Source organism: Dasypus novemcinctus, chromosome 8, assembly GCF_030445035.2.
Source record: "Dasypus novemcinctus isolate mDasNov1 chromosome 8, mDasNov1.1.hap2, whole genome shotgun sequence".
NCBI classification, from domain to species: Eukaryota; Metazoa; Chordata; class Mammalia; order Cingulata; family Dasypodidae; genus Dasypus; species Dasypus novemcinctus.
The window spans coordinates 106854009-106872719 of NC_080680.1; the positions used below are offsets into that span (position 1 = coordinate 106854009).

The 18711-nt window shown below is 37.4% G+C and overlaps 1 protein-coding gene and 1 pseudogene across 2 annotated transcripts in view; both read right to left on the reverse strand.

Moving 5' to 3' along the window:
- Positions 1 to 18711, reverse strand: part of SLC31A1 (solute carrier family 31 member 1) — a 40131-nt gene that overhangs the window by 5761 nt on the left and 15659 nt on the right. The window contains exons 2-3 of one of the 2 annotated variants that reach the window (XM_004452311.5): positions 653 to 816; positions 126 to 198 (exon numbers count right to left, since the gene is read on the reverse strand). In XM_004452311.5, the coding sequence (XP_004452368.1) occupies positions 126 to 198; positions 653 to 781 (202 nt within the window). In that variant the 5' untranslated portion in view covers positions 782 to 816. The remainder of the gene's footprint in view (positions 1 to 125; positions 199 to 652; positions 817 to 18711) is intronic. The other variant, XM_004452312.5, reaches the window with a different exon arrangement.
- Positions 13235 to 14307, reverse strand: LOC131279510 (nuclear cap-binding protein subunit 2 pseudogene; annotated as a pseudogene).

Consider the following 18711-nt stretch of genomic DNA (forward strand, 5'->3'; position numbering starts at 1 on the left):
GATTTCTGTAATTAGGGCAGAAAGAGGTGCTGGCTTCCAGATTCTTTACCTAGTGATGCTTTCTCAGAGGCTCACTGTCTCTTGTTTGACTGTCATCATTAAACATCACCTGATAGCTTGCTTACCTCCAGCTGTATTGATCACCAAACCAGAAAACAAGAGTTCCACGTTCTTAAAGCCAAAGTAGAAGGTCATAGGCTGCCAGAAAAGCAAAACAAGCCAATTAGACATGATTGAAGATTTTAAGTGAGAATTTCAGGCAAAGAAGCTTAGAACATTTAAAAGTAACAGATCTGGATAGATAATAAGTTAAGAAGAGACACTCACTGAAGTGGGAGGTTTTCCCCTTACTTTGGTATTACTACCATAGGCACTGAGCACAACTACTCTCCTTTGTCCACCCCTATCAACTTTAGTCTTTCCACCTTTTCTACGCAAAGCAGCAAGAACAGAACATAATTTAGAAACTCTGTAACTAACTTGCCACATGATTTTGAGCAAATCACTTAACTTGTCTGGGTGTGCCTTAGTTTTTACTCATCAGTAACCTGGCCTTTACAGATAATGACTTTCCAGTACTAAAAGTCTATAATTTCAATTATTACCCAAGTGGGTGGGAAAGGGCCCAAGCTGCTTCTCCTGTAGCACTCACCATCATCATCATGTTGCCATGTTCTCCACCATGAGAGTGTGAAGCTGACGTGGTCGGATGATGGTGAGAAGGTGGCATGGTACTGTTGTGGTCCATATTGTTCATTCCTGTATGGTGGGAATGATCCATTTTTTCCAGGAAAAGCTGGGAGTCAGCAGAAGATTCTTTTAAGAAAAAGAATTATATTTATACCTTTCAAGATACAGAATCTTGTTTCATGACACTTTTTGTGTCTGTATGGAATTTCATCCAATGAATGAATGCTCTCCTAGCATCCTTACTCAGAAATATTTTTTATAATCTACAGATGGAGACAGAAGTAACTTGTACTAATAGCTATCACCTTCGGAGATTGTGGCAGAAGGGATTTGCACCTAAACATTCGTTCCTCATTCTGCAGAACTGTTCCTTATACATACATGGTCAATATATGTTCAAGTTTAAATATGAGATAAGAGGAAGAAAAGTAGCTCCTTTGGGTTGCAGAAAGTGGACAATTTATAATTATATACAAATAAAATTTAGCTCCTTGAAGGCTGTCCTAATCATAAATGTCTGTAGACAAAAAGCAAGAACTTCAGATAATTCACTTAATTGGACCGCCTGTGTTTACTCAGGATAATCAGATTACAATTTTACATCTAGGACAACCAGGCGTTAGCTACTGTGAATTTTAGGAAAGGTCTGTTATTGCCCTAGGCAAGCATTATGCAGAACCTTTAGATAAACAAATTTCAATTCTAGCAGGGCCTTAGAGGTAAGAACACAGAAAACATAGTATAAATTGGATATTCTATATTAAATTAAGTCTAGACAGCTGCATTTTCAGCCTTGTCTCTTTGCTACCACATCAGGGCTTTACTGCAAAAGTTAATTCAGGACATAAATCAAGGAGTAAGAACTCCTGGAGCTCTGGGGAAGGAGGAGAGCTGATGTTGGTTCAATTCTCTTTATGGGTCCCTCACATTCAATGTGTAGAGGAATGAGGAGCTTTAGAAATTCAAAGGAGGTATTCATGTTCATAAGCCTGAGTTTGCCTCTCATTCATTCATTCATTCATTCAATCAATATTTATCAAGCTCCTACTTTGTACCAAATTCCGACCTACGTGCTAGCAACCCAATAGTCCTGATGGGGAAAGCAACAATAAACAAGTAAACATGGTGGGATTAGTTGTGAGGGAAATAAACAGGATAATATGAGAACATTACTAAGAGTTGGAGAATAGATATACTTTAGATAGGAAATTTATATAGATTCTGGAAGTCGTGTGTGTGTAACTCAAAAGCACAAATATTCAGATTACAGCCATCTATTCTTTCCTGTTCAACCCCCACAGATTCCATGACATTAGGCTTAAGAAAAAAGTTCCTACTTCCAACAAAGATAAGCAAAGCACTAATCTAGGCATAATCAAATTTCTACTTTGAATTTAAATACCTTTCACATCAGATTTGACATTACCTTGAAATGAGCTTAACGTTTTGTATTACCAATACCATTGTCATAAAAGTACTAGATTGGAGCTACAAAGAGCTATGTAACAGGGTATTTGCCCACAAAGTTTTTATAGCAAACACTAAAAAAAGAATAAAAGCAAAAGTAATTAACCTGGAGACCAACAGATATACACATGCTCCTCAGATGGACCCTTGGGATGATGCTGAGTGATCAAAATGGAAAAGGCTGACATGAACTACCAGGACTGATGTGAATAGGGTTCTGGTAAGGGCTGAGAACACACTCAACTGTTTAGGTAGATAGTAATTGCAAAAATAATAGGAGAGATGGCACACAAGCAAGATTTGGAGTTTACGGGGGACCTGGCAATCCTTTAACTATAAGTGAGAGGGTTTCTGGATGGCAGTTGAACCAGAAAGCAGAACTGCAGGCAGCCCATACAGCAACTGAACAAGGCAAGAGCCACAACATAGATAAACTCATCACTGGAATGGATCCCAAGTTTGTTACGAAAGGCATGACAGAAAGGTTTGGTAACTGGAAAGAAAATGAATGGAAAATGACCTCTAGAAGAGATGTCACGAGAAAAGATTTTGAGAAGACTGATCAAGTTTCCCAATGAATGGCTATTTAGGGCAAGTATGTTCCTGGTCATCAAGGCATCAAAGGCAATGAAGAAATTGCTATATTGGCTACAGAAGGATAAACAAAATAAGACCATTTTCATCATAGGTGTAATTCTGTCCTCTTGGAGCTGTATCTGCTGGTGCCAATTTCAATGATTTCTTCTCGTTCTCCTGTGAGCATCTCTATATAGAATTTGTCGTCTTATGCTTACTTGCTTCTACTTTTTTTCCTACCAACCTCTTTTATCAAGTGTAATATAATAAAAACAGGCTCCTTGCTTTAAAAAAAAGTTAACAAAACAAGAGTGTACATACTAAGCATCAATGATGGGACAAATGATAAGTAGGCAGTAGTTTTCAGATAACGGAGCAACTATCTGAATGATTACAAATTAACTATTATTATAATTATTAACAAATTATTATTTTTGAACCAGGGAAATGAAATGAAATAAGAATGAAAAAAGACTTTTGCCAGCCAGAAAGCTGAAAACACAGTTACTATATCTTCATAAAGAGACTGAAGCAGAAGATAATAATTTTATTTTCTTCCAATAAGAGTCTGGAAAATGGTAACAGCATTAGAAAACCATAAAGGATAATTTCATTCCATATTGTCGCCATGAATCCTGGTCTTTGAGTCAGTGAGAGATACAGAGATGGATCAGACATGGAGTCTTTCCTAAAGGAACTTAAAAGCTAGAAGCTAGAAAGGGAACTGAACAGTCATAATTTCCACTTTGGGGTATAAGATGACATGTAAATGGCTGTTTAAAAAGCAAGAATATAGCACCACAGACTATTTAAGATTTGTACCCTTGATTTCCTCGGTGAACTTTTAAGTATTCTTCACTAACACTTTCTGGAGATTCACAGGTTCCTTTTTGTTCAGGTACCTCATTACCTGTTCAATGAAGATATATTAATAAAGCTCTTTAGATTATCTCATTAGTGACCGAGAAATTTATATGTTCAAATCTTCAGACCATGTCAAAGCATGTACCTGTTCTGAAGTGTCATCTTTACAGGATACATTTCACATTCAAATATATTAGGAAATAGGGCAGGAATAAAATCTATTTCCTTTGATTGTTAGTAGACAGTGAGTTCCTTGGAACTGACTCCTATGCAAGGCTTACCCAATGGCATATGAAAAGAAAGGTACAAAAGTTGGTAAAAATTAACATATAAACATATACTGTAGGGATCAACTCAAACCAATCCTTACTCCTTGATTTATGCCCCTTATGCTTACTAATAGTCTTATTCTAGGAAAATTTCCATTGGAATACACCAAACCCAAGTGGTATCAAGAAAGGAAAAACTTAGAAATTAATTATTAAAGCACAATAAATGAAAGAGATTAAAAATTTTTTCTTCCTACTTGGCTTTTCAGGGATGTGCCAAATGTGTTTGGATAATTCATTTTTTTTTTGAAGGAATCAAACATTCTCTCTGGAAGAGAAATTCTACTTACAGAAACTTGCAGGTTTTAGTCTTTCCTTCAATAACTTTAATCTAAAAAGATCCAAGCTCAGCTTCTTCCAGAATAAAAATGGATACTGAAGTAAGTATAAGTCAAAGTTCAGGGCCAGAACAATCTTGTTTGTTTGCTGTCTCACCTAGAAGTCTGAAGATAAAAAGTTTAATCTCATGGTAACTGTGAGCTGTGTTTTTCTGTCTCTGGTTTATTCATATTTCTCTAACCCTACTGATAACTTTATCCATCTTGCTCTCTAAGAACTGTTTTCTCTAACGTAGCCCTACTGTCACAGTCTCTTTTTAAGTATTGGTGTTCAAGGTCCACAAGGTAGTTGTGGACTGTACTTTGACAGAAGTTTTATGATTTAGAAAGCAATTAGAACTAATGGGATTTGTATAAGAGTTAGAAATGATGAGTGATAAGTGGAACCATAGCAAAATCTGAACAAAATCTGTGTATTTATCAATTTACTGGATTTTTGGTTATAGGATAATCTAAGTATAAACTGCTACCTTTCATTTTCCTTCTTATCCTTAGTCTTCTACTTTATCAAATTTACAAGTTATTTATAAAGAAGAGTACTAAAAAAAAAAAAAAAACCTGAATATATATAATTCAGGGATAGAACTAAGAAACTACCAAAAAAACAAACAGACAAAAAAAAACCTTAGGATTCTTGACTTTTAATCTTTGATAAAATCCACTAACAATATTTTATTTACCAAGTTGTGTTTATAACTAGGTGGAAAGATTAGAAATACCGTACTTTCATTTACATTTTTGTCAACTCAGGTAAATTAGATTTTTGAACAGAATTTAAGAAGGACCCATATTGGAGAAGTACCTTTGCATTCAATACTGGAGAACTCAACAACTCAACAGTGCATCTGGAAGACATCTGGCAAAGAACTTGGAAGGTGTTCTAATTATATTTCAAGTTCCAATAAAATTTCTTACCAAGCCATAAGCAGTATTTGGAGAAGACAATGTCTTTGGTGTCAGACCCAAGTTATTTCTACTAGGATTCTTCCACTTACTAACTTGCATGACTTGGGAGAACTATTTAATCCCTCTGGAGTTGGTTTCAAGCCTATAGAACTGGGAGGGCTTATGAGAGGATTAAATGAGATAATATACTTAAAGCCTTTAGCAAAGTACTTGATCAATGGTAGCTATATTGCTATATGAATAACAGGGGATAAAAGACTTTATTACTATTTTTTAAAGATTTATTTATTTATTTCTCCCCACCCCCTCATTATTTGCATTTTTTGTGTCTGTTCTGTGCTGGTCTTCTTTTTAGGAGGCACTGGGAACTGAACCTGGGACATCCCATGTGGGAGGCAGGAGATTAATCGCTTGAGTCACATCTGCTTCCCAAGGGGATAAGACTTTGGATATGGAAAATCAAAGGAGTGAACCTTGTGGGAGACGACATTAATCAAAATATTGGCTTTTTCTCCTACAGAAGATACTGGTCAAGACTACTTTTAAGGTCCTTTTTGCCCATCCTGTCTCCTAACTGGGACAACAAAATGGCAATCAGCACTCATGTGGACAGTTCATAATAGCTCCTTCTTCCAGCATAAGAAAAATTCTTGGACCTTTAAAGACACACATGAGAAATGGTCTAGGAACTGACTACAAAAAAACCAAACATGAGTTTCTGTGGAAATTAGTTCATATAAAATAGTTAAGGAAGTAAGTTGCTCATAAAGCCTTTAAAGTATTCAGTTTCTAGGAACATTAATCTTAAGCACATGAGTTGGCTATATGCCAATTTTTTGTTAGTGTTCTAATACTTGTAGACATGGGAAATGGCATGTTCTACAACAAATACTTTATAGTGGATTCATTTCTTTTTGCTTTCCTTTCTCCCCATTTAATAAGTATGGTACAGTATAGTATTTAACAAATAGGTTTCAAAACGTCTTTGTAGTCAAAAGTCTAATTATTTTCAGTCTGCTTGCGGACAATCAAAAAAGAAATTTCCCCTATTCCTGCTCCTCAACCCCAACACAGACACATTATAAAACTTAACTAGGGAAACGGACTTGGCCCAGTGGTTAGGGCGTCCGTCTACCACATGGGAGGTCTGCGGTTCAAACCCCGGGCCTCCTTGACCTGTGTGGAGCTGGCCCGTGCGCAAGAAGTGCCGCCCCACGCAGGGGTGTCCCCCACGTAGGGAAGCCCCACGCGCAAGGAGTGCGCCCCGTAAAAAGAGCCGCCCAGCGCGAAAGAAAGTGCAGCCTGCCCAGGAATGGTGCCGCCCACACTTCCCGTGCCGCTGACAACAACAGAAGCGGACAAAGAAACAAGATGCAGCAAATAGACAGAACAGACAACCGGGGGAGGGGGGGGGGAATTAAATAAATAAATAAATAAATAAATAAATAAATAAATCTTAAAAAAAAAAACTTAACCAGAGGGCCAGACTCTTGGCAAAATCTGGCATTTAAAAATGAATTTATGGATGGAGTCAGGAAACTAGATAGAAGGCTAAATTCCAATGCACATTCTGAATCTTATCACTGACCTTATTTCTAATAGGTTTAGTCCAAACTGTAAATTCTTTTATTTTCCTGGTATTGCACAATGATGGATAAGAAACAATAATCCATAGGAACTCTGGAGATTAGACTCCACAGAAAGATTCCACAGAAATCATGATAAATCTGTCACGTGGCCCCTCTTCTCTAGGTCAGACAGAAAGCCTCAGATAATTCTATTGGAGATTGCCTAGACTTTCCTGACTTCCAAGATAAGGAAGAAGGGTTCTATTCTTAAAACGATTAGGGTCATATTCCTTTTAAGATTTGTAAAAGCATTAAACAAAGAGAAATCAATCTAGTTGCCCTTCTGTTTTCTGCAGCCATTACTAATGACTGGCAACATAAGGACAGAAATGGGAAATTCAAGATCAAAGACACTATACTACCATAAACAGAGATTCATGCTTATGGACTATGTTCACATGATCAGGCAACCAGTTTAACTGGGCTAATTATGACCTGTATGGGATCAGTAGATATTCTAAGAACTGGCTCTGGCATTGTTTCAAGTGCCCTGATAGAGAATTTTATTATTCTCTGATGCCTTTTTGAACTCCATACTAGATTGTTCTTTTTCTTGGGATGTGTATGTGTGAAGGAGATATAAAGGAGTTTAGGGGAGATCTTGCTGTAATGCAGTAATAAATAAGGCCTAGGAGTCCTAACTTGACATTCCATGACAAAATACTAGAGTAGCTTGAATAAAAGTAATCCCAGCAAGTGGGAGGGGAAATCCAATCTGACGAATGTAGACGGGTAAGACCCTTCCCTTTGAAGGCTATGACAATGTTGTACTGATTCCCTGGTGTTGACCTCACATTCCTATTTCAAACTGACTGGCAGAAATGTGGTCATAGTAGTATGGATACAACCACACAACTGGTTATTTTAACTGTCTTTTTCTTGGCCTGTATCTTTCTTGAGATCATAAGGAGCATCAGAGTTCAGGAGAACAACTGCCAAAAACCCACCATAACTACTGCCACTACCACCACTACCACCACCACCACCACCACCACCAAAAAAAGAATATTAGATTTTATCTTTTAAAAATTCTTCAATAAAAAAGGCTACTGTTTTCCCTTTCTGGCTTTTAGCCTTTTTTTTTTTTTTTTTTTAACTCTATAATGTTATTATTTCCTCTTTCTTCCCCACATACCGAAGTGAGCTTTGGTAGATTATTATTATCTGAAGATAGTTATACTACCTTTAGATAATCTACATGGGATTCCATGAAAGTATTCATGGAAAGAAACCAAACTAGGCACAGTGTATACACACAAGTAATAGCAGAGTCTGTACGGCTGAATTACTCATAGATCAGTCTAATGGGCTGCATCAAAAGTAACTAACTGCCAAAGACATAAAGGGGAAAATTACTTCAAACGATTATACTTAAATTTAAAGAGCCTTCATTTATGAGTGGCCAATGATCAAGGCAAACAAGAAATGCTGCATGGATTAACAAGATTTTAGAAGAATAAGAGTAGCTATGAATTGGTAGGAGTAGCTACCAATTTTACTCAGAAGTTGTAGGCTAAGAATATCTATTTTAGCACAAAGGATAATAATGCAGGAGAAAGTCCTGGAAGTCTTATCCTAAGTGGATCTATGGAAAAGAGAGAAAGCAAAAACCTCTGATTTGATTCCAATCAGGGTAAGACAAGACACGCCTTATTCTCCAGGTCTTGGTTCAAGGTCACACCCCCTTCCATCATAAATTTCATCTTTCCACATCTCCTTCCTACCTAATTAAGCTGCTCAGGTTGTGCAAAGAAGATGAGAAACCGGTTGAGGCAAGACAGATCCTGGAGGCACTGGTTACATGGTGAATACAAAGCAATGGAGGGCTATCATTTCCCATATTAAAAGCATACCTAATTTTTTAAGGACCTATTGTCCAATCCCTAGATCAACTATGTCTTCTGGCAAACATAAAGGGACCATGCAACTACTGTACGAGCAACAAAATATAATAGCAACAAGCATAAGCAACAAAATATAAAGGAAAAAGAACTAAACGTCATAGGCAGGTGATAAATTACTATATTGGGCAAGTCATTTCATATTTTACAGCTTCACTTTCCTTAACTATAAAGTTACACTAAATTATATGATTAATAAATTTCCACCCAGAGCTAAAGCTTTCATTCAATTTCTCTTTTAGTTCAGTGTAAGTAGAACTGAATAATGCTTTGTCACTATCCTCATTACTAGATTGTAAGCTCTGTGAGGATCCAATCTTGTTCATCTTTGGCTCTCCTGCATTTTCTAATACTCAGTACATAGCAGTAGATTACAATAAATATTTATTGAAATAAATAGATTTTCTCTGCATTTCTCCTCTGGCAGTTTAGATAAAAGTCAGACAAATTAATTCTCTAATCTGCTAGTGACATACTGGGCAAAATTCAGTTTCTTCACCACTATGTTCATGAGCCTGAAATGATAGGTAATATTTGACTGATTGATCGCTGTACCCAGAAACTATTCAATAAGTAGGAAATATAGTTGATATATAGGTAACATAGGCAAGTTGAACCTTTTTTAAGAGTTAGAAGGATATTACCAATTCATCATTATCAATTGTTCAACTTATTCATTTTATAGATGCCAGAGCATGAAACAACAAAGGTCTTGGGAGAATCTAAACATTTACATTTTCTGGTCTCATTTGCCTTTATAGATACTTTTATAAAATATTTGTTTTGGGATAAATGTGAGAGAGAGACTGTGCGCAAAATTCGTATCTGTTTCTAAAAGTGGAAGAAGGAAGGAGAGTAATTTGTAGAGCATAGTGGCTGCTATCGACCTTGAAGTGGTCTGAAATGCCAAACCCAGACCTTTTATCAATCAAGTCTCTATGGCACTGAACTTTGATAAGTGGCACATAAAAGGAGAGTAGAGGAAACAGTGAACTGCAAAATAAGATCAACTTTGAACTGTTTCTCTTTTGTACATATACTAAATGAATTGCATGGGACCTGAACAAATGACAGTAAGAAACACGAGTATTGTCTTTCTATAAATACAACTTTATTACCTTATTCTCTCCTCACTTTTTGAGACGGAGGAACTGAGGCACAGAGAGAGCTTAAATAAACTGTTCAAGGTTACACTTGAAAGCTGTGGTGGTACCTTTGCTAGAACGTAGGTCTCCTTACTACCCAGTCCAGGGCTTATGTTCTATTCCACCTGCTTTACTAATTAATTAGCCAATGTCTCAATTTTGGGTCACTTTTCCTAATCCCCATTAAGAAAATTCATCTGGATTGCCTCTAGTTTTCACCATCAGCAGCCCATCAGCAGCTCTATTACAAATATGGTTTTTCTAATTGGTACCCCTGCCTTGCATCCATCCTATAGGATACATCAATGAGAAATTTATCTACCTAAGGTATGGCTCTAATTTGCCACTTACCTGCTCAAAAAATTCCACCAACTGCTAACCCCTCTAATGACTGTTACTCTTCCCACCTGAAATCACGTATCTCCAAAATTAAGACCCTAACTTACCTTTCTGCCTACACATAACTTGTATTCCAGCCAAACAAGTCCAATAGCCAAAATTTCAGCTGCTCTAGGACATATCCCACGCTGTTTGGTCTGGTATCTGTTCACTTTGTTTCCTCAGTCTGGAATGCCATCCTTACAATCTCTATTGCAACAAATTCTCCTCGTCTTCCAAGGTCTAGTTCTAAGCCTTCTGAACATCCATAGTACAGTGCGCCTTTCCTAATAACTCTAAATGGGGTTGAAATGTTTTTATGTTCTTTTCAATCTGTGCTTATTTCTATCTTCATGCTGATAGACTGGTATTAAGAAAAGGTAAGAGAAGAATTAAGCAGGAGTAATTAACTTTCCTCCAAAATTCTGTCTCATCTTCAACTGCAGAAATTTAATGAGCCCCTCTTGGATGCTATTCCTTTTATTTTTTTTCTGCCTTTGTTCTTTATTTTTTTGTGGAGATTATATCCTGGTATGTCTTTTTTTCTTCCTGTTTTAAAATTACAGCAGTTGTAGGTTTATAAAAACGTCATGCAGAAAGTACAGAGCTCCTCCATAACCCCCTCTCACGCACAGTTCCCCCCATTCACATTTTGCATTAGTGTGGTACCTTTGCTACAATTCATGAAACAACATTATTATGCTATTAACTTTAGCCCACTATTTATATTAGTGTTTACTCTTTGTGTTGTACAACACTATGGTTTTGTGTGTACTGTGATTTATACACATCCTAAAATTTCCCTTCTTATTCTTTTTCAAATAAACCATTCAGTCATGTTAATTACATACAGAAAAGTTGTGGCTCTATCTCCATTATGATGCTACTCCTTCCTGACCCAGCTAAAGAGCAATATCTGGCTCCAAACTATTATGCTTGAGATGAATGAGCCATTTCTTCATCTGTTTGTGGATGACCTGAAATTAAAACCTGAGTATCCTGTCTCTTAATTTGTGGGTGACAGAATCTAACTCAAAGTTGGAAGGAACTTAGTAGTCAATGCTTGGCGCTCCTAGGTAATATACAAATTCTATAATAACTGTTCAAACACCTTTAGGGACTTCTCAGGCATGTGTATTTATTGCTCCTTTCCAGAAATATAAGGAAGAAAACACTCTTTCTAGCCAAGCCAAATACAGAAGAATCAACACTGGAATCTGAATCTTGCGATTTTATGGTAATGATGTTGATAATAGGTCTAGTACTCCAAGCTAAACTAGTATTTGTACTACCGGTACTTAGAACTTGCATGTATTCTTCAAGGTGTAATTTGCAGTTTGGAATGCACTTCCAGGAACTAATTTCTGCCTGCAAAGAGAAACCTAAACACCTTTACTCCCAGCCTGTAATACTGATACACTGATTTTATGCTAAATATCTGGCATTTAAGTCTATCTGTTACAGACTTTTCTTTCCAACTTTATCTCAATTGAATCCTCCTCACATTCTTAAGTTTTAAGAAAACTGATCTACTCACTTTTCCTGAATAAATATAGCACTTTGATACTTGTATGCCTTTTTGGCTTGTGTCACTCCCTGGAATCCCCCCCCTTTTCCATTTTTCTCTGTATGTACAAATCCTGCCAGTTTTTATTCAACATACATTTATTATATACTTAATATGAGCCAGAATTAAGGATAAAGTTAAAACATGGTTCTTGCACTTTTGAGTTTACAATTTAGTTCGTTTTTGTTGTTATTGTTGGTCCAACTTTATTGAAAGGTGGCCAGTCACAGAAGAGATAATTCAAATAGGAACCACTCTGTGGTTTAAGTCCTGCAGAAATGTGAGTTATGTTTACTACAAAAGTATATAAAATACATTAATTGAAACTACAGTGTAAAAAGAAATTAGAAAAACAAATAGTATATCCTCCTTAAATTACGTGTTTGCAAATGGTTTCTTCCTAAACACGTATGATTAGTTACAGTTCTTTTAAAAATTCAAATAAACAGTTTGAATTTCATGAGAAAACCTAGTTACTGTAACATGAAAGATGGTCCCATTACTTCAGTCCCAACTTTCACAAACCACTTCACTTGTAACAGGGAAAAGTATACTAGACTAGCATTTTAAAGAGAGCAACCGCTCACATAGAGTATTATAGACAAATCACTTCTTGCCTTACAAGTGCATAATTCTCTAGCCTCCCCTCTCTGTAGAGAACATCAGCTGAGTATTAAGGCTCTGAACCTCAGTAAGTACAATTTATTTGATATGGGGTAAAAACAAAACAGATTTCAATACAAGAATTGGCTGAAAAAGATATTTCCTGAGGGAAGCTTATCTGATAATTTTTAATTTAAGTTTTTTTTGTTTTACTCTTCTAGCTCTTTTTAAACCTACTCCATTCCCAAGATCACTTTGAAAATTAAAAGAATAAATCCGATGGTCATCACAGCAACCTTAATAATTTCAAGGCAACATTTCAACTTATCCCTTGTTATTTCATCACATTTCCTACTGACAATGCCCCCCCCCCCTTCACCCCAGCAACTGAAGTTCTTGGTAATATGACTCTTGTTTACTTTGGCTTTAGGTTTAACTTGTACATCTTTTGAAAAATGCGTTTAGTAACTACCCTTCAAGTCCTGCACCTTAATTTCCTGATGGACCATATAAAGCATGGAGGCAAGTGGTGCCCCCTGGAGATTGTCAAAGGCTTAAATTTTGTGCCAACTACTTAGATAGGGCCCCTGACTCTAAGTTTGCCTTTAGGGATTTAGAAATTCAACATAGAAAACAAGTTCAGTTGTCAAACATCTGTTCCAAATGTAGAGCAAGCCTATAACATAGCAAAACTCCATTTATCATACACAAACTTAAAATTAAAAAAAAAAAAAAATCCAGGCAGACCCCAATGTAGATCATGAACCTACTTAGACTCAAACACGGTAAAACAAATTTAAAAAATTTTCCAGTCTTCCCAAAAGAAGTATGGTATTTTCTGGCTGACAGATTAATCAACATTATAGATCTAATCTGTCATTACGGAACACAATTTTTGACCTGGTAACAGAAAATTATTCTGATAATCTGACACATTTAAGTAATATTCTAGGACTAGAATTAAAGGCATTCTTTTGGATTCTGTCCTTCAATAATTTTCAGAGAAAAACCATGATGAGGCTTCTAGCTCAGCTGATACATTGTTCAAAGCTTGGCAGAAATGGGCTGGTTTGCAGACCTTCAGTACTGCCCTCCCAAAGGCAGTTTTTCACTGTTGGGGCTCTCACCCACTCACTGGGTGCCAGTCTTCCACGGCCTCCTCTCTCAGCATCATAGTCTGGCTGATACTTGTCTTGTACCTGAATCCCAAATGGCCCCTGGTCATACTGCTGGCCCTCTTTAAAAATGGAACCCTAGTCTGTGCGAATGATCCCGTCATCCAGACGTGGTCCATTTATGTACCACTTGGCATTTTCTGCCTCTGCTCTTAATAGTACTCCACAAAACAGAATCCACTTGATGTTTTTTTTTTCGTTTTATCCAGGCAGGCCCATAATGATTTTCTTTATGTCACTACTTTTGCCAAAGAGTTCACAGATTTGTTTTTCAGCTGTGTAAAAGGAAAGATTTCTGACATACAATGTACAGTTTTTCTTCAGTAATTTTTCTTATTCATCATTGTCACTCTGGAAGTGCTGGTCTTGGTACTGGATCATGGATTAGCTCCACGTAGGAGATACTGCACAGAGCCTTCAGGCCACCAGGCATAGCGCAAAGAGATGAAGGAGGCTGCCACAGCCACAAGGCCAGGAACAATGAGCTGGCAGAGCTGGAGCCAGAACCTGAAATGACTAGTTCATTCTTTAAGTCTTAGTTAAAATGCTATCTCCTCAATGAAGTTTTCTTTGAATTCCTGCCAGAAGAAATCTTTCTTTTTTTCTGAATTTCTCTAGCAATCTTCTCTTATGGGAATTCTGACTTATGGTTTTTAAAAACAAGATAAAAAGTACCCATAAACACAGCAAGTTCCTTGAAAACAAGAAACTTACAAATTTTTACCTCCTCATAGCATCTGGAAGAACAGTCAACAAATATTCATTCATTCATTCAAAAAGTACTTTTTTACCCCTTGGCTAAGACAGTAAAGAGTTTATTAGGAAACGAGAACTAGAAATGAGATAAGTACACAACCTGAGACATGGGTGCAGAAGTGCTACAGGGTGAGAGGTGCATGTGGGGTCCCAGGTGAGGCCTTTTTAAGACCTTTCCTCCCCCCCCCCTTTCTAATGTTGGGAAGAAGCCCCAGCTGGTTGCTCTTCTTACTGGTTGCCTGTTAGCTCCCAGGGGACCAATAGGAGGCCTGTTTGGAGTTATCTGGCAAAAAGTACTTATTAATTCTCACAAAATCCAGGTAGGTTTTCATACACACCTATGAGGACCCAGGTGCAAAAAGACAAGGTATTGCCTTTCTGGAGATTAGTCCAGAGGAGAAAACCTTAATTAAACATGTAAACAAACAAATATGTATAAGTATATATAATTACAAATTGTGATAAGTGGCATAAAGGAAGTAAACACTGTACTGTGGTAGAAAATAACTGAAAGAGCTAATTTTGATGGGAGGAGTCAGGTGGGGAGAAAGAGAGGAGCCCTCTTTAAGGAAGTGAAAATTACTGGCATTGGGAGAAGGGTAGAGAAGAGCTTACAAGAGTCAAGAATCAGGGGCATTCAAAGGCTAGTAAGAATGGAGTAAAGTGGCATACAAAAGAAGAGAGGGTGATGAGGTTAAAGAGAGAGGCAGAGGGAGGATCAGTTAGAAGGCCTGATAGGCCATTTTAATGAGTCTAAATTTTATTCTAAGGGCAATGGGCAGCTATTTAAGAGTAATAAGCAGGAGAGTGATATAATTGGATTTATATTTTAAGAGTACTAGGCTGCTCTGTAGAATAACTGGCCTTTATTATTCTTCCTTAATAATATTCCCTGCTCAAGTTCTACGTGGTAGAAGGAATAGAAAATCCTTGCAATAAAAAAAAAAAAAAAAAAAAAAAAAAAAAAAGAAAATCCTTGCAGAGCAATGGGCTTCAATTCTTTAATATACCAGAATCCAGAAAGACACTGTTAAAACTTTAGAAGGGTTAAGGAGAACTGTCTAATTTCTGGGTTATAAAATGGACAAAATTGAAAAATACACTACAAGGACTAGCAAGAGCTTTTTAAAAAAACTTTTAAATTTTTTCTAGTAAGAGCTTTTAAAGTCTCATGGCACTCTGTAGGTCAGAGTTAAGCTTACAGAATATTGTTAAGAGCCTTAGTTTGGAGTCTGATGATATTCAAATTCAGAGTCTGCTAATTTCCAGCTGAGTCTCTTGGTAACATTTCCTATAAATGCTCCCATGGGTCTTTAGGTTGGTAGTAGGGATAGAGACTGTTAAAGGGGCTGTGTCCACATTTCAATAATATTTGGATAAATTACTCAAATTCTGTAGTTGCTCAATACGTATTTATGTTTAGAAGGTAGACTAAGCTCCCTGAGGGGCATGGCCAACAGACCTCCAAGACACACAGCAATAGCTTAACAGATTCCTATTGGGCTGCATGAGCTATACTACATGTGGAAACCTTCAATAGTGATATAAACAAACCCTACTTTCCACTCATACCACCTTACAACATTAACAACATATCAAGAATTTATGTGACTCCAGTTTTTAATACCCTGTTTTAGGGATAGTTGAAAACAATAGACTGAGTCAGAGATCGGGATTCTGGTCCCCACTCCACCATTCTGTGTTTTTTGGGTAAAGCACCTACGTCAGGGTTTTTCAACGGTGTCCTTACTGACATTTTGGGCCAGATACTTCTTTGTTGTAGGATGTTTAGCAACATTCCTGGTCTCTACCACTAGATGCCAGCAGCATTTCCCTCCGAGTTGTGACAACCAAAAATGTCTCCTATAGGGGGCAAAATTACCCTCCCACGCTTGAGAACCACTTAGGTTTTCTGAGTTTCAACGTCTCACCCGAAACTCATGGAAACATGGAGATAATACCTATCTTTTCCTCTTTCAAGAATTTATGCTTCCAATAAGATAATGAGTGGAAAAACATACTGAGAAAAAAAAGACCATATAATATATGCAAATGCATTATTAGTACTCTGTAAAGAGTTATTATGCTCTGTGAATGCTCAACAATGAGGTTGAAGGAAACCATTCACATCTTATTTGTAGAATGCATTGTAGGGCTTAGGATAAGGTTATATACAGTCGAACATATCCTTTAGGTGGGTATTTGATGAATACTTGTTTATTGATTCTAAGTCTGGGTCCAGTCAGTAGTAACTTCCTTTTTTTTTTTTTTTTTTGAGGTACCACGGCTGGGGATTGGACCCCAGACTTGTAAGCAGAAAGCTGGTGCTCAACCACTGAGTGGCAATGGCTCCTCTGAGTCGGTTTTTTGTTTGTTTGCTTGTGTTTGTTTTTTTTTGTCTTTAGGAGGCCCTGGGGACTGAACCCAGGACCTCCCATGTGAGAAGCAGGAGTTCAATCGCTTGAGCCACATCTGCTCCCATTTCCTTTACTTTTGTGGCATGTTCTCAGGACACTTTATTTTCTGAGGAGTGCTAAGACACAACAGTATAGTATGTTTCCAAACATAATTCCACTTGAAGGACAAGCCAGGATTAAACAGGAATGGCTACTCATTTTACAGATGGAAGACTGAGGGAGAGAAGGTTAATGGCTGGCCAGCATCACAGAGTAGTTGGTTTAGTGGCAGCCAATAAAACCCGGATTTTGACCCCAAGTCCACTGCTTTTGCTATTACCTCTATCATGGTGCTTCTAAACAACTGGCTTGTGTCTCAGTCTCTTAACACCAAGTTAGTTTTTTTGCTTTCTGGGGCAATCCAGAAAAATTGAGATAAGGAAACAAAGTTGTAGTTTTATGAGAGGCTTAGAAAGAAACATAGACCTATTCCTATTAAGAAGCACCGCTGAATAGTCCCTAATTTGGGGTAAACCCATGTCAAGCTATCCAAGGGCCCTGTCAAGTCAGTGAAGTCCTTGCCCATATTACTTTTAAGTTGTTCAAGAGGAGCTGGAGCTAGTTGTTACACACCTCTGTATCAGGTACCTTGCAGTGCTTTTGCAATGCCTATGGTATATAATTTGTGCTAAAACTGTTACCTGCAGTATTTGCAGCTGCTCTATTTTTCCATGTGGTTCTAACTGAGGTAAGAATGGATTTTAACACCCCCCTGAGCTCTGGGACACATTCCAGCATTCTGTTAATAGTTCACAAAAGCTCTAAATGCCATTCCACCATCTATTTTCAGTGTCAGTAGCAGAACTTTTGAGAAATAATTCATAAAAATGTCACCATTTATTCTATTCCTTTAAAATATTTAGGTTGGTGCAAAAGGAACTGCAGTTTTAGACCATGAATTTTAAATCATTATAACTAGGCTAATACACATCTTTATTAATCAAAATAGGAACCATTATAATCAACACACTGTTGCAAACAAGAAATGTTTGCTTCTTCCTGTACCATAAAAATTCATGCTTTGGGATTCAAGGAACTCTTGGAAAGCATTTTCTGCATCCTGCTGGTTGTGGAAGTGTTTTCCCTGCAAAAAGTTGTCGTGTTGCTTGAAGAAGTGGTAGCTGGTTGGCGAAAGTCAGGTGAACATGGGAAGAGGCAAAACTTCCTAGCCCAATCTGTTCAACTTTTGAAGCATTGGTTGTGTGATGCGTGGTAGGGTGCTATAGAGAAGAATCGGGCCCTTTCTGTTGATCAGTTGCCAGCTGTAGGCATTGCAATTTTTCGCTGCATCTCATAGATTTGCTGAGCATACTTCTCAGATGTAATGGTTTCACTGTGATTCAGAACACTGTAATGGCAGCAGACCACCAAACCTTTTTTTGGCCATGACCTTTTTTTGGTGCAAGTTTGGCTTTGGGAAGGGCTCTGGAGCTTCTTCTCGGTCCAACCACAGAGATGGCTGTCGCATAAAATCCACTTTTTGTTGCATGTCACAATCAGATTGAGAAAATGGTTTGTTGTTGTTACATAGAATAAAAGACACTTCAAAAAGATGATTTTCAAAATTTTCAGTCAGCTCATGAGGCACCCACTTGCCGAGTTTTTCACCTTTCCAATTTGCTTCAAATGCCAAACAACTGGAGAATGATCAAAGTTGAGTTCTTTGGCAACTTCTCTTTTAGTTTAAGCGGATCAGCTTCAATGATTTCTCTCAATTGGTCACTGCCAACTTCTGATGGCTGGCCACTATGCTCCTCATCTTCAAGGCTCTAGCCTCCTTTGCAAAACTTCTTGAACCACCACTGCACAATACGTTCATTAGCAGTTCTTGGGCCAAATGTGTTGTTGATGTTGCCAGCTGTCGCTGCTGCTTTATGACCCATTTTGAACTCAAATAAGAAAATTGCTCGAATTTGCTTTTTGTCTAACATC